This window comes from Mauremys reevesii, linkage group 4 (assembly GCF_016161935.1).
Source record: "Mauremys reevesii isolate NIE-2019 linkage group 4, ASM1616193v1, whole genome shotgun sequence".
NCBI classification, from domain to species: domain Eukaryota; kingdom Metazoa; phylum Chordata; order Testudines; family Geoemydidae; genus Mauremys; species Mauremys reevesii.
Window position 1 is genome coordinate 30,959,013 of NC_052626.1, and position 15,777 is coordinate 30,974,789.

Here is a 15,777-nt window from a genome sequence, read left to right on the forward strand (position 1 = left end):
GTGTTATGAAGCTGCATGTCATTGATCCATCTTTACTGTGACTCCTAAGTCTTCTCGTCTCATGCTTAGAGATTCCTCTAATGACAAGACAATATAAGACAACGTAAGGGATTCTTCTTAAGAGCCTGGAATCACTTTCAACAGCAAATGAAAAGTAAAATGAAAAGACCATCCAAAGTGGTTCAGTTTGTCCCTTTTGGTTACAGGAAACCCACATGATAATAGGGTCTTTCCTCCACAATTCATATCTCAAAATCCTGTCCATAAGTGACACCCTTTCATTTTGAGCACAACTTGAGAACTGCAATATATAGGGGACATGTTCAAGGTCAAAAAGGATGCAACTGGTGATCCATCAACTCCTTTATAAATCGGTACAGACCTGACCTTCCCTCTGCAGAAGCAACCTTTGGCGGGAATGTTCTTCAAGCAGTTGCCCCAAGATAGATTAACATTAATTTTGAGGAAAGAATCCCTACAAATTTTTTTTTTCATGCTTCTAGCTGTGTCCCACATGTCTTGGATTCAGGGAGATGTCGGTATAGACTGAAAAAAATTGTTACCTGATGATTCTTCTTCAAGAATGGGTGCTCCATTTCAGATGTCAGTGTGTTCAACCATGTCAGTGTGATCAACCACTGTTGATCAGAGATTTTCAGTAGCAATGTCCATCTGGGATGCATGTGTGCAGTAGTTGTCTCGCGGTGCTGTTGGTACCTCATCTAGTATGCACAGGGTCCAACCCCCTCAGTTCCTTCTCAATTGTCCTTGGCATGAGATAGAACTCCATGGCGATATGCCAACATCTCTCTCAAACCTAGAGAAATATAATTAGAAATAGTTTTAGCTTTTTCCTAGTATAGTTAGTTTAGTTTAGTTTGTTTTAATCAGTTCAATTTTTTTTCTTTTTATTTTCCTCAGAGTGGGGAACACTTAACCTGATTCAAAATGCCTGGTTCCCAGGCTTTAAGAGATGTGGGTCTTGCCACGAAGCTATGCCCATCTCAGACAGCCATTCTCTCTGTGTTGACTGCCTCAGTGATTTGCATGTTCCCCAGAAGTGCACTCACTGCAGCAATTTGAAAGCGAGGGCCAGGCATGATCGAGACCACCATCTAAAACTTATTCTGATGGGAAATTTCTCCAACCGTCCTCCAATCCAGGATAACAGACTCCTTCCACAGGGGACTCTGTGGGCACATCCACTTCAACCAAGGACAACACTCAGTCCTCTAAAAGATCGAGGAAAAGAGCCATGACCTCTCTGCAAAGAGAGCTGAATAAACAGAAACTGTCTGTTGCCAGGTCGCTGTCCTCAGTGCCTGTCAACCCCTGGATAAGCACCTTGAGGCACGGGGAACCTCTGACACCATCTGCACCAGGACCTCTGCTGAGCCCCATCAGAAGGACAAGGAGTCGAGGCACAGATCTAAGACTGCCTCCTCCCCTATGGCACTGACCACACAGGTGAGAGACATGGTGCCAAGACCCTCACTAGTGGCTATGCCTCCACCACCAGCTCCAACAACCCCATCGGTACCAACGGACAGCGCAAAGACAGCACTGTCCACACCAAGTAAGTCGAGCTACAAGTCATCAGCACGGTCCATGGTACCGCCTAAAATAGCGACATGGGTACTTATGGCACCGAAACCAACACCACCGCAGATATTCCTGCAACAAAAAGACATCATGGTCTTTTCAATTCCGCAGTCCCCGCTCTTTGGCACTGATGGCTCCCCTGAGCATACAGCATCAGACCAAGCAGTATCACCTACCATCCCACTATTCACAAGCAAAGATGATGACCACCAGAAAGAGAGGGTGTCTTCTCTTCACACCATTCTTCACCTACAGAATACAGACCACCTTGGGGACCCATGAAATCAAAGGCCTCTTGCATGCAATCATGGTACAGATAATCATGGATGTGCCCACCTGTGCTCTTCTCCAAGCAATGGTCATCTTGGGATCCATGGGCAGCGTACAGGACTCGTTACAACAGACCCTCAACTCCACCCAGAGGTGAAATCAGATCACCATCCTCCATAATGGAGATCTTGGAAGCCCAGGAGGAAACAGGGGATGAGAGGGAAGAGGGCACCAAGCAGGACATAACATCACCTGTGCATAACTCTTGTTCATCACCAGAGGAAGCATTAATGCCCCTACCTCCCACCACAGCAGATGATTTCAAACACTTCCAAAAACTGTTCAGAAGGGTAGCTCAGAGTCAGGAGATCCCAGAGTGCGGGACACCCATCACAAACTCCTCCAAATTCTACAGACATAGTTGACTTCTAAAATAGCGTTGTCATAAATGACACCATCATGTAACTAGCGGAGACAGTCCGGCAAACACCAGCTACTGTCCCACTAGCATGCAAGAGGGTGGACAGGAAGTACTACATGCCTGCCAAGGGTATGGACTTCCTTTTTTCCTGCCCACCACCCAACTCCTTAGTAGCAGAGGCCGCAAATCGTTGCGGCAAACAACCACAGTACAGGTCCACTCCACAGGACAAGGAATACAAGAGATTCGACCTCTTCAGTCAGAGGGTCTATTCCTCGGTGACAGTACAATTCCGAGTGGCAAATTATAGTGTGCTCCTAGCCAAGTATGACCACGATAATTATGGCAAGCTGAATGAATTTATTAATGATCTCCCAGAGGAGAGGCTTGCAAAATTCAAAGCCATACTAACTGAGGGACAGCTGGTTGCCAGAACAGCACTACAAGCATCCCTGGACATAGCAGTCGCCGCAGTGAGAATAGCAGTGACAGCCATAGTAATGCACAGAGCATCATGGCTGCAATCTTCGGGGATTCCAAAAGATCTCCAAGTGAAAGTGGAGTATCTCCCATTTGACAGAGAAAAGCCTTTTTTCTACCAAAACAAACAAGATCCTCCACTTGATGAAAGAGTTCTGAATGACTCTCTATACTCTTGATATATACACCTGCCACAAAATGGAGACATTACCAGCAATACCAACGAAACAGACATCTCATTCCAACGTCAGCAACAACAAGAATATGAACCACAAAGTCAACATCCACTACCAATACAGAGTCCTACGTTTCGGACTTTCCCTCGTGGTAGTAGTGGCACACTTCCTCAAACAAGGGATAGTGGTTTTCCCATATCTAAACTGTTTACTAACAGGGCCTACCTGGTTAGAAGCAATAGACAACATTCAGAGGACTATCACTCTCTTCTGGAAGGTAGGGTTACAAATAAACAAAAACCAACCCTAGTTCCTATACAGCAATTGGACTCCATCAGGGCTCGCCTCGACTATAGAGGCCAGGGCATCATTACCGATGGACAGATTCATAACTCTGACCAATCTTATCTAGGTAGTCACGACTAGCCCACAAATATCAGCATGAACCTGCTTACAACTATTAGGTCACATGGTGGCCATGACCTTTGTGGTAAGACATGCAAGACTATACATGTGCTGCCTACAAGGTTGGCTGAGTTCAGTGTACATATCAAGCAAAAACAACCTGAACAGAAGGCTAACACTGCCATCAAAAGTACTGGCATCTCTACAGTGGTGGACAAGACTGGAGAATGTATGCACGGAGATGCCCTTTCACCAGGATCCACCATCAGTAATAATCACAACAAATGCCTTGATAGGTTGGGGCACCCACCTGAACTAGCATATGATCCAAGGGAGGTAGTCATCTACCAAGAGCCAACTACACATCAACCTATAGAATTACACACTGTGTACAATGCCTATCTTCACTTTCTCCCACTGATAAATTACGAAACAGTATGCGTGATGACCGACAACATTGCCTGCATGTTCTATATAAATTGACAAGGAGGAGCCCACTCTCTCTCACTATGCATCGAGACCATGAGGCTGTGGAACTAGTGCATAAATGACAATATAAACGTCTCAGTCTCCTACCTTCCTGGGTGCTAGAACATGACAGTGGACACACTGAGCAGATAGTTTTTCCAGGACCAGGAATGGTAAATGAACAGCAAAGTTGTACTAGCCATATTTCAATGATGGGGCTTCCCTCTCATCAATGTATTCGCAAAATTACAAATGCCCAATCTTTTTCTCGAGAGCAGGAATGGGACCCCAATTACTGGGGGATGCCTTCCTAATCACCTGGGACAAATCACTCTTTATGCATTCCCCCCAATACCACTGCCCTTGCAGGTAATACACAAGATACATATTGACAAAGCCAAGGTCATACTGATAGCCCTGACATGGGCCAGACAGAACTGGTACCCTTACCTAATGCACATGGCGGTATGTGCTGCATGAACTCTCCCACTTTGGACGGACCTGCTATCACTTATAGTTGAGTATAGTGCTATTATTTAAAGCAATATTATTTTATCCAAAATGGATTTAATGTTTCCATACAGCTTTGGAAGTACTTCTCTGGCATGAGGGTGGAACAGGTAGTGCCAATGTTTCAAGCCTAATGGGCAAGTCTGAATTGCTTATGGTGTTTGTAAAATAACACAGTTTTTATTCTTAACATGCCAAGACATGACTGAATCATAAATGTGTTTTGTTTTATTTATTTACCCCCACTCTGCAGGACTTGCTTGTTTGGTTGGTTCAATTTGCTTGTTTGAAGGTGCTGACTTCTAATTGTGTATATCAAAAGGGCAACTGTTCTAATATTCCAAAATCTGGATTAGGAAGAATTTAAAAAAATAGATGTAACAATTTTGACTTGAAATTTGCTTTGTTAAACTTGGTAATTTTCCAGAATGGAAGCCAACACCCAGAGGGAAATAACAGCTTTGAAACTCTGTGAAGGACACCCCAATGTAGTGAAGTTGCATGAAGTTTATCATGATCAGGTATTTTGAAGAAACTATAATAAGCATTTTCCAAACACATTTTGTTGTGCATAGCATTAACTCTTGTGATAAAGCTTACTGACACTCTGTATAGGCAGCTTTTTCCAACTAATTGAGTCTTGTCTACCTAGGAAAATTATAGCAAAAGCATTAAAACCAAAGAAGATTACATTTTTATTTATATACAACAAAAATGTATTTGTTGGAACTCAGGTATACTTACCTTCCTTCAGAGGTATTGTGACATTTAAATGATATTTGTAACACGCTTGGAAATCCTTGAATTAATGGTGCTACATAAGTACCAAAGATTATTTCATAATTTTGTTTTCAAATGAGGCAACCCAAATAATTTAATAAATTACCAGATTTAAAAGCAGTTCCTTTAAAAAAAAAAAAGACTAGAATGTGCTTGAGTTTTATTTAGTTATAGAAACCTCAGTTATCTGCTGTATCCGAGCATAGCTCAAATGTAATGGACAGTGGTGGCCTCAGGGAAACCAGAGCAGCTGGGGGCCTACTCTGTCTTCCTCTGTTGGTGTAAGCTCCCCAGCAGAAGATCAGGTGTAATGAAGCCAAGCTCCTCTCAACCCCTGACGTGCCCCCAGCTCCCTCCCAAAATGTTTCCTATGCCCTTATGAAAGTGTCTAAGGGAACAGCTGGTAGTCATATGCAGCACAAAAATGCGCCTAGCAAACTGAAGAATCTTAACCCACAATCTTTAAGGATGGAGGAGATTTACATTTTCACTATTTATATTTTATGTACTAAAACATGTTCAGAATGTATTATCAATGTACTTTTTTGAGTCCTTAAGCAGAAGAATCTGTTTAAATTAGCTCTTTGTGGCAAGGTGCTATCTTTATTTTCTTCTTTTGAGCACAATCAATACTTAATAAACAAGATATAACAGTAAATATACTCTTAGATTACTGTGAATCTGATTAGCCTACCTTCAACCAGCCACTCATCCTGCTTTTCATCCTTCTGCAACATGTATATAGTCACCACTTGAGGCTTCCGCAGACTAGAGCTGGTCAATTTTTTCCAAATTTTGAAATTAAAAAAAAAATTACCATTTTTTTTTCTGAACATTTTTCCTTATTTTTTACTAGCTGGTACTGCAAATTTAATCAGGTTCTCCATTGGGAATCCTACTCCGACTGGACTTGCCAATATTAGTCAGGCTATGACTCTTTTTTGGCAAATCCTGGGACATTTACCATTGAGAGAATATTTTTTATCCTCTTTCCCTGCCCCTTCCGCTGTGTTCAAGGATGGGGGAGAGAATTGCAGAAAAAGAAACCTGACAAGCCGTACTCTTAGCTTAACTAATGAGAGATAGTCTCTGTTCCAAAAAAATGCCCACCCATCTTCACAATTCTGTTCCTCCTAATGCTGCCCTCCACCATGGTTAGGGGATAGACAAAAGCTGATATCTCTGTTCCCCTCACATCTTTTCATACTTGTCTCACCTGCCCCAGATTATATCCTTAGAAATTTTTGTTGGGAGATAGGACTGTGTAATGGGGTTTACAAATCCCAAATTGAGCATCCAGCAGAAGGGAGAGGAGAGTCTTCCCTGCTTAAAGGCTATCAGGCTGATCACACCCCTGCGTAGCTACCAGAATTGCCAGTCTTGGACACATGCAGCCACAGTTGTGACCAATGCAGTAAATAAGACCAGCTATGAAAGAGGGAGAACAAAGAGGGAAAGGGAGGCAAAAAGGCTTGGGATAGCAGAGGGCAACAGCCCATGCCATGCTGCTTCTGAGAAACTAACAAAGAGACAAAAGGAGACTGCAAGCCTTGGAGTTTAAGGGCTGATAGACTCAATTTAAGTTAAGAATTCATGGACTGGTCTAATTGTAGATGAAGAGGACCAGTTAAGACAAACCTAGGATCGCTAGACAGACTGAATCAAGAGCAGTTGACACAGTGACAATGGCCATCTCAGATACTCATACCCCATTGTTTTTCAAGGCTGGCTGGCTAACCAGCCCCATCTTACTTAAGGGAACTACTGAGTTCTCAATTCCAAGGTACCAAAATCTTTGTGAGGAAGGGCTGGTGAGGTCACAGCCCATCTGACAAAGTGAAGAAAGTGTGGGCTATAGTTCTCCCCCTTTTATAGAAGCAAAGCCTATATAACAGTCTCCACAATGAGTGGGATTTCCCTGTGCTGGGGAATTCCTATGTAAAGAGGACAGAGACTTCCCAACTGTGGAAACACCACCTACCCTTTATTTCTACAGTCTCTGGGCAGGATTCCCTTAGCATAGGGAAGCCCTGATCCAAAACACCCTGCTGGCCTCCTGTCTGTGAGTCTTCTGCCCTTCTGCTACCCACAACAACCTCATGCCCTACATTACTTCCCTGAATATACTTTTCCCACTGCTCCCGCTTTTACATCTCCATAGCCTTTCTGTTTTTCCTAGATCCCCAAATCTGACTGCTGTCTTGTTGATTTTCTATAACTCATCGCACAGCCCCACCAGTCTCATATTTCCAGCTGTCTCCCACAAATCTTATGTCTCTCCATCCAGTATTCTTTATGCCTCCCTGTCCTTGCCTCCCCCCATCAGCCCTCTTCAGTCTCTTTGTACTCTTCCTCTACTCACCAACCATGCTGTCCTTCCCTTCTCCCATTATGATCATCTGCCTTCAAAATGGCCCCCTCCTCAAAACCCTTTAATGCTACCTCTTCCCCAGTACCCCACTAATCTGCTGCTAACAGTTAACAGGTTTTTAAAAAACAAGGTAATTCCCACCAAAAAAACTGTCGTTTCTCCCAATCACAAACGAACATACGACATTTACTCCAAATTCAGACTTTGTAACAGTATAAAAAAAAGACTTCTCAAAATGAGTTTTAAGGGGTTAATCTTGTTGAAGTTGTAATAAAGTTTGTGCATTTGAGCATAATTCCATAAAAAGGAGTTTGTTGTGAAGTTGTGGAGTCTTGGGTGCGTTGGTGACAAGGCATGTAAATTAAGATTGGTCTTTATGTCAATGTTTGCCTTAAGTGGTGACTTCCTTGATATAAAAAAAAATTTGTCTTAAAGTAAATACACTGGCACAACCTTCACTTTTAGTAACAAAGTTTACTGTTGGGAATATTAAATATATATTGTGGTTCTAGTAATGGTACAGAAGCAGCATGTATCCTTCTATGTGGGAGATGGGATATGAAGCAGTTGAGGATAATTAAAGACTTGGAAGTAAACTTTCAGGAGGCTGTGCAAGGAATTAGCAACTTTTTCTGCTATTACCTTGATGTCTGTGATTAATTCTTCCTGAATAATGATAAAAATGTACCCTTATGTGGAAGTCGGCAATGTTCACCACTCTTTGAGCTAGATCCTACCCACTAATGTATGTAAGTGAATCCCATAGATGTCAGTGGTAGCCGTGAGCACCAGACATCTCTAAGAGTAGAATTTGGTTCTTCATATTTTTGTACTCCTAAAACAGCATTATAAACAGAAGCTTTACTCATCCTGACCTCCGGAAAGAGAGATCCTACTGCAGTATAGCATGTAGCTGGTGGAAGGTAAATGTGTTGTGATGCAGAACAAAGAACCAGACAAAAGAACTGATGAGAAAAAAGTGATGTTATGCTTTGCAGTTTAAAAGGCTATATTTTCCCACCATTTTCTGTCTTAAATGATACAGGGTTTGTTTTTTTCCCCCTAAATACAGTTGTATAGTATTTTTAATAATAAACAGTAAAAAGTTAAGACTTAATTATTAATATTTAAAATCCACAAAGTGTTGGTATATAATCTAATTTTTCTAAGGTCTCAGATTAAACTGTTTTTTTGTTTTCTAGCTTCACACATTTCTAGTAATGGAACTACTGAAGGGAGGAGAATTGCTTGAACGCATTCAGAAAAAGAAACACTTCAGTGAGACAGAAGCCAGTTATATCATGCGCAAACTTGTTTCAGCTGTGAGCCACATGCATGATGTAGGAGTCGTCCATAGAGATCTGAAACCTGAGGTATAGTGTGGTATGATTGTGTATATTATTGTTCTAATACCTTACTTACACGTTCTTTAACAAAGCAGTGTATCCCTACGTTAAAGTGCATGGTTACTTTAATGGAAAAATACTGTAGTTCGTGTGGTTTTCATACCTTTTTTTGTTATTAGGAAATGAAAGTTTCACACATTTACTGTCTAATTTTATTTTATTCCATTATGCTATGCAATCAGTAGTAAAAACAATAAAATACTCAACTCAGATAAATAACTGATTTATAAACTTTGTTTATAAAATAAAAAATTCAATCTTACCCCACTATGTAGTAATATGATGAGGAAAAAAAATCTGTTATCAAAATTCAATTTTGTCTACTCAGGGACTAACATTCTATTCTGTTCTTATCATAAATGTATGATTATTGCATAGCATAGCTACAAAGTGGCATTAAGGTTGTTTCAGTGCCTTTACTGTGCATTTTCATGCCTCCTTTTACTTCACTGTGAATTCCTGGGTTTGAAGTTGTTGTTTTTGATGGAATTACAGTGTTCTTGTACAGTTTTTACTCTCAATCTCACTCTAGTTTAATACAGTTTTCACCTGAGAAATAAGGTAGGTGAGAAGGTAGTGGGTCTGTTAGTTTAAAAAAAAAAGAGGGTTGTGGGGATCAGCAGTAGTCAGAACTAAAATGGCTGCCTGAAGCCAGAGCTCTGAGGGGATAAGAAAGTAATCTGCCTCCATCAACCCACTAAAGCTACTAAACTCCACCAAAAAACAGAGCACTGCGTTGCAGACGATGGAGTCTCAAAAAAAATAATTAAAAATTAAAAATACAGTGTGGAGAGGCCCCTGACAGAAATGTGAAGGCTGAAGAAAATCAGTCTCCAAGGCAGACATTTGGGAGTTGATCTCCAAGGCCATGAGAAATGATCTGATGACTGATTCTAGCAGTAAAGAAGGAAGTAACTGATTTGAAAGGTTGAGTCACTGTCTGTACCGGAGATTGGCCTAAAGGAAGCTAGTGAGAGACAGACAGCCATTGCTGCAGAGCTGCATGACACTGCTGGAACACAGAGAGAAGCAGCTTAAATTGGATGATATAGAAAATAGAGTGCGAAGGAACAACATCAGAATTAAGAGACTGTCTGAAAATGCTGAAGGAAGAAATACAATCCGGTATGTAAAACTTCGGATAGAAATCAAAATCTCAGAAAGGCAAGAGGATACTCTGGAGGTGGAAACTAAGTATAAAATGCTGGAAATATCTTGACAGATGGTCAAATCCAAGAACATTAGGGTAGGAAAAGAAAAAGACTCTAGAGAATGTTCTGTCAATGGCAAAAAATGAAGCTGTACAAGAGGACTCAGATACATGAATAGTTACCAAAAGATTACCCTGAAAGAACTTCATGAGAGTCATCAAGAATGAACAGTTTAACAGTAACTATGTTAATGTTATAAAGAAAATAGTATGAAGTTTGTTTTAATTGGGATAATTATAACTCTGTATTTTAGAGTGTAGAGCACATATAGGACAATAAGATGAGTGTCCCAGGGATGGGGAGATTGGAGAAAATAGAAAGGGGTTGTTGAGGAGGTTCTGTGTAAATCCTCCCCATGTGACTCAAATAATCAGATGGCAATCTATCCCTAAGGTCTCATATGTGGAGAATGTAACTCCTTTGGATTACAAGAGAAACAGTTCATGGTGAAAGTACATGTGTTTAGGGTTCAAGAAAGCACAGTTGTTTGGGGGCTGAATTATATGCTATTTTGGTATTTTATTTTTAAAATAAGGGGAATAATGCAGGAGAGGGGACGGAATCAGGGATGGGAGGGAGAATTAATACAAGACATAGCTATGGAAATTTACAAACAGAAATCATGCCAAATTCAGGCGCACAGTTCTGAATACAACATAATTTGCAACAAGAGACATTGGCCACTCAAGGGTTCATGCTATCAAACAGCTAAATAATCAGTTTCAAGTTTTTCAATAAGCTAAATAGTTATTCTCAATGGCTGTTCCTTTTAAAATAACACCTTTGAATTTTAAGGGGCTAAATAATGTTGTTAAGAGGGGGAAAAAGCCCTGGCTGAATTTTTTAAAAACCTCATTCTCAGATTATTTTACTTCAAGAAACTCATTTTCAGGAGTGGCATATTCTGGGCATGAAAGACGGTTTGGTTTCAGTGAAATTTTTTGTTTCAGCCAAAGAAAAGAGGAATGGCCATAATATTTGCTAAACATGTAATTTTTTAGATTGAAGATCAAGTTAAGGATATGGAGGGGTGGTTTATCTTATTGACAGGTACAGTTATTAGATTATTAGTAACAGTGGGCTGAGGATATGTTTCCAATCACAGGGGAAAAAAAAGACTTTAAAATACTGCAACACTTTGGGGAAGGGAAATTATACTTGGAGGAGACTTCAGTTGCACACCGATTCCTTATTCGACAGATCAGATCAGATAAAGAAGATGAAGTGTGTAGGGAAGCAAGTGCAGCATTTTCTTCTCTGTGCCAAAACGTCAGTCTCTCAGTTTGCTGGAGAGCAATGCATTTAGGGGAATGAGATTATACATTTTATTCACATCCTCATCATTTACATGCTAGAATAGATTTCATGTTAATCTCGAAATCCTTAATGAAGTTGACCAAAACTGATTGCGGTTCGTTAAAGCTTGGTATTCAGTGAGGAAAAACAGGCAGGACCAGAATAACAGTGAAAAGTCAAGTGGCTGCGTTTATTTGGGTGATAATTACAACTTGGGCTGGGGGAGTAGGCAACTTTGGCTGGGATGGTATCAAAAGTACAAACACACCCCAAAACACAGTAATAATACACTTTATACTGCTCACCACACCACACCAAATAGGCAGACACACCAATCTTACAAGATAGGAATCGGGTTTGTCAGGGCGGTACCCGGTGCAACACAGAACAGAGACCCACGGGCCACTGCCTCAGCCACCCTTGCTTTCACACTAAGGGTAACCCAGAGTGTGGTGCGGCTGCAGCTGGGCAGATTCCACTCATTCAGACCGCAGGGACGGGAACCCCTTGGTCTGCTAATCTCCAGGTGGAGACAGCTCCCAGATTCATGCACTCTGGACAAAGACAGAGCAGTGATTCACACACATAAAACAGTTTGCAATTAACAATTTACTAACAAACAGAACAATTATACAAACTAGCTAAGCAATTGTGTAATTCTGAGCTCATTAATACAATCCTGATATTCTGACTAGATACTTGGTACCGAGTTAGGGAGGGGAAAAATAAGAGGCTAGATAAGCAAACTGCCAGAAATTAGAAAACAAATACCGCACTCCAGGTGCAGCTGACCAGCAGAACAGACACCAGAAGCATGATGAGCTGACAGGGATTGGGTCCAAACGACAACGAATCCAAACGATACGACACGAGCGCGCTTTACCGGGAGGAGATCCTGGCCGAAAGGTTGATCAGGTCCTTCAGCTAACACGCGGATGCTCCACACACATTTTGGGGGAAAACCTAGTTTTATAGAAAGGTCTCACTCCCTCGTGTCAGTATCTGATTGGTCCCTGGTTCCCCCTCCCTCCAGGCTTCGAGCTGTTGCCCCCACGCTGGCAGGATTTGCACACGGCACACTGGGGTATCTGGGCAGAATTAGGTCTCTGCATACAGTACTCTGGAGTTGCTGGGCAGAACTAGCCTGACCTCCAGATGACCGGGCCCAAAAAGAGCGGGAAAATGCATACTACGGAGTTGCTGGGCAGAATCAGGCCTTCACACACAGAACTAGCCTGACCTTTAGATGGCCCAGCAGGAGAGAGGAGAAAAAAAAACACAGGAGAACATACACAGCCAGTGTTGCTGGGCAGGATTGAGTCTCTGCCCTCTCCTATATACAAGAACCTAGTCCAAGATGGAGGCTGCCTTGTCCTTTTAACAGGACAAGATGGCCGTGGACCGACAATTGGCCATTCAAAGCCATAACTTCGTATCGGATTGCGACAGAAGTGAACAAGACCTTTTGTACAGAAGAAGAGGAACAATGGATTCTTCTTTGAGCTATTGCACATGTCCATTCCACTGTAGGGGTTTGTGTGCCTTATGCACAGATGTCAGAGATATTTTTTCCCCTCGGTGCTACCCATCACGGCAGCTCGAATGCCCCCTTTTGCTGCACCATGGCATGCTGATACAAGAGGGTGGAGCTGAGCACCCCCAGTTCCTTCTTGCCACCAGTGATGGTTTTCAAAGTGATCTTGTGCTTGTTTACTCAAGTGCATCCCTCATTCATTTTAAATAGTTGCAGTTAATTATTATTTCTTATTAGATAGATAGTTTCTCAAGTTAGTTAGTGTTACATTTCTGTTTTTGGTGTCCTTTCTTTTCTTTTGGTACCAGGCTTGGTACCACAATGATGCCCTGCTCCTCAGTATTTAAGTCCTGCAGGACATGTTCAAAGCCTATGCTGGTCAGTGATCCTCATCCATCCTGCCTGAAGTGTTTGGGTGGGGCCCACATTAGTGACACATACCACATTTGCAGGGGCTTCAATCCTCACTTGAAATGGTGAGACTTATGTGCTTGATTATGGAAGCAACATTTTGACCCCCAGTCAAGTCATTGCATGAGGAGAGCACCCCAAGTACTTCTCCATGGGTATGGAGTGCTCCACCAGATTTTTTTTGGCTTCTCCATCCTGATCCCTGGTATCGAAGAAGAGACCCAGGCCTTCCTTAGTCTCAGCATCTTGTTCATCAGCCTTGGTACCCAGGCAAGATAGAGACAAGGACTCTACTAAACATGTGGCAGAGAGAGCTACCTCAGAAGCCTCACCTCCTAAGAGGTGTTTGCTGCCTCCAAAGCTCGTGCCAGGTTCAGTGAGGTTGTCCTGAGACACATTTCAGGAGCCAACAGTTGATGGAACTCCCATCTACCCCAGAGGCATATGCAGCCGCAAGAGACTTGGTTAGTGCCTCATTACAGGTTTCACCAGCATTGGAAACTGTCTGACTGGTTCTTCCTCCGGCAACTCACCCCTCACCACACCAAGAATCCCCAAGTACCACTGCTTGCACCTCCTCTCAAACCAGTCTTATCAAGAAGGAAACCTCTCATGATTTCTCTGCTACCACCCTCAAAGGGTTCAAGATAACTCTCTCCGGTACTGTCTGCATCAGCACCTCAATTATTGGAAGCCTTTGACTTGGAAGTGCAGTCCTTTGTATCCTGGACAGGACACAGCACTGTGGTAGGAATTTTGGGCATTTATCATGGAGGGCTGCTTGATAGCCAAGACATTGTTACAATCCGTGTTAGACATTGCAGACACTTTGGTCAGAGAAATGGCCTCGGCAGTGACCATGAGAAGGGCATCCGGCGGTAGAGTTTGGGCATTGCTCCCTATGTGCAGCAGACCACAGAGTACTCCAGGAGGAATTCTGTGCCAAAAATTTAAAAATTCTGTGTACAATATTTAAAAATCCTGTGAAATTCTGCATATTTTATTTGTTGAAAATAAAATATAATTATGCCAGTTTCTATTGTTTTGGTAATTTATTTCAAAATCCCTGTCAGCAACGATGTCTGTAACAATACAGACAACAACAAAATATTCAGGAAATGTTTTTTTGATAAACAGATTCCTTACTCAGCATATTAATACAGAACTTTACATAATAATTCATTTAAAATACAGAAACGTATTTCCCGCACTCCTGAGAAAGAGTGCAAAGGCTTGGGGAGTCGGAGTAATGGAGGAGGGGAAGGGAAGTAGTTGCTGGGCAGGAGTCTAGGTGTGAACCTGGACGATCGTTGGTTGTGGGTGGAAGAAGTAATATGGAACAGGTTTTCTTTTGGGAGGGAGGGATTATTAGGGAGCCTCCCCCATGCAGACACTAGACCCCTAGCCTCTCCCATTCAGTCAGGCATATCTGCCCCTGTTCCCATTTGTCCCTGCACACCCACTCCCATTCAGCCCCCACCCCAGTCTGTCCCTCAACTAGCCCTTCTGAACCCCAGTCCATGATCCAGCATCCCTGTGTGCCCTACTTTGTCCCCCACATGATGTGTCTCCTCACCTGGCTCTGCAGGAAGAGTGCTGTGAGGAATATAACCTATCCACATCCCTCTTTGGGGCTGGCTGAGCCGGCTGCCCTCTGTTCTGGTGCCACAGCAGCCCCTGGTGGGTGAAAGGCATAATTGATGCACCTCTCTGGCAGAATGAATTTTCTGCAGAGAAAAAAAATTGAGGGGGACATGAATTATGTGCATGTACAGTGGCACAGAATTCTTCCAGAACTAAGAGAGGACTTGGCCTTTGATGGTCAGCTACTTTTTTCTGACACAACAGACGAAACTCTGCACTCCTTCAAGGATTCTAGGGCTACCCTTTGTTCCTTGGGGGTGTATACACTGGCAGTGCAGAGGCATTCTTATGACGGACAACAGCAGCAGCAACAACGCCCCTTTGGACTGTCTGTCCCTCCCCCAAGAGAGCAGGACTACCCTAGCAATGGGCATAGGTCCCAAAGGTGGAGGCATTCTGGTCTTGGATTTGGCCAGTCCACTCTTCCTCCTCTGGTGCCCACAAGTGCTCATTTTGACTCGCTGGTCCAAAGCAGTGATTCAGTCATGACTTCTATTGGCCCTTCTACAGAACTTCGGGGACAGGATAGGCCATTTTCTCAGTGTTTGAGATGCAGTTACTACAGACAGCTGAGGCCTAAGCAATGTCAGTTTAGGTTATCCAGTTGCTCTCCACACCGTCTGTACCTGCCCCTCTTCAGGGCCCCTCTCATGAGATACTGCTCCTCAAGCAGGTCTGTTTTTTTCTGGCTTTGGTAGCAATGAAGGAGATTCCTTCGGAACACTGGGGTCAAAGTTTTATTCCCAATATTTTCTGGTTTCCAAATTCAAATTTTTGTTTATTGCCCTTGAG

General features: G+C 42.6%; 1 protein-coding gene across 8 annotated transcripts in view; it reads left to right on the forward strand.

Annotated features, from left to right (window-relative positions):
• Positions 1–15,777, forward strand: part of RPS6KA5 (ribosomal protein S6 kinase A5) — a 165,387-nt gene that overhangs the window by 127,991 nt on the left and 21,619 nt on the right. For all 8 annotated transcript variants that reach the window (XM_039535739.1, XM_039535738.1, XM_039535741.1 and 5 more), the window contains 2 exons: positions 4,760–4,853; positions 8,686–8,856. In XM_039535739.1, the coding sequence (XP_039391673.1) occupies positions 4,760–4,853; positions 8,686–8,856 (265 nt within the window). The remainder of the gene's footprint in view (positions 1–4,759; positions 4,854–8,685; positions 8,857–15,777) is intronic.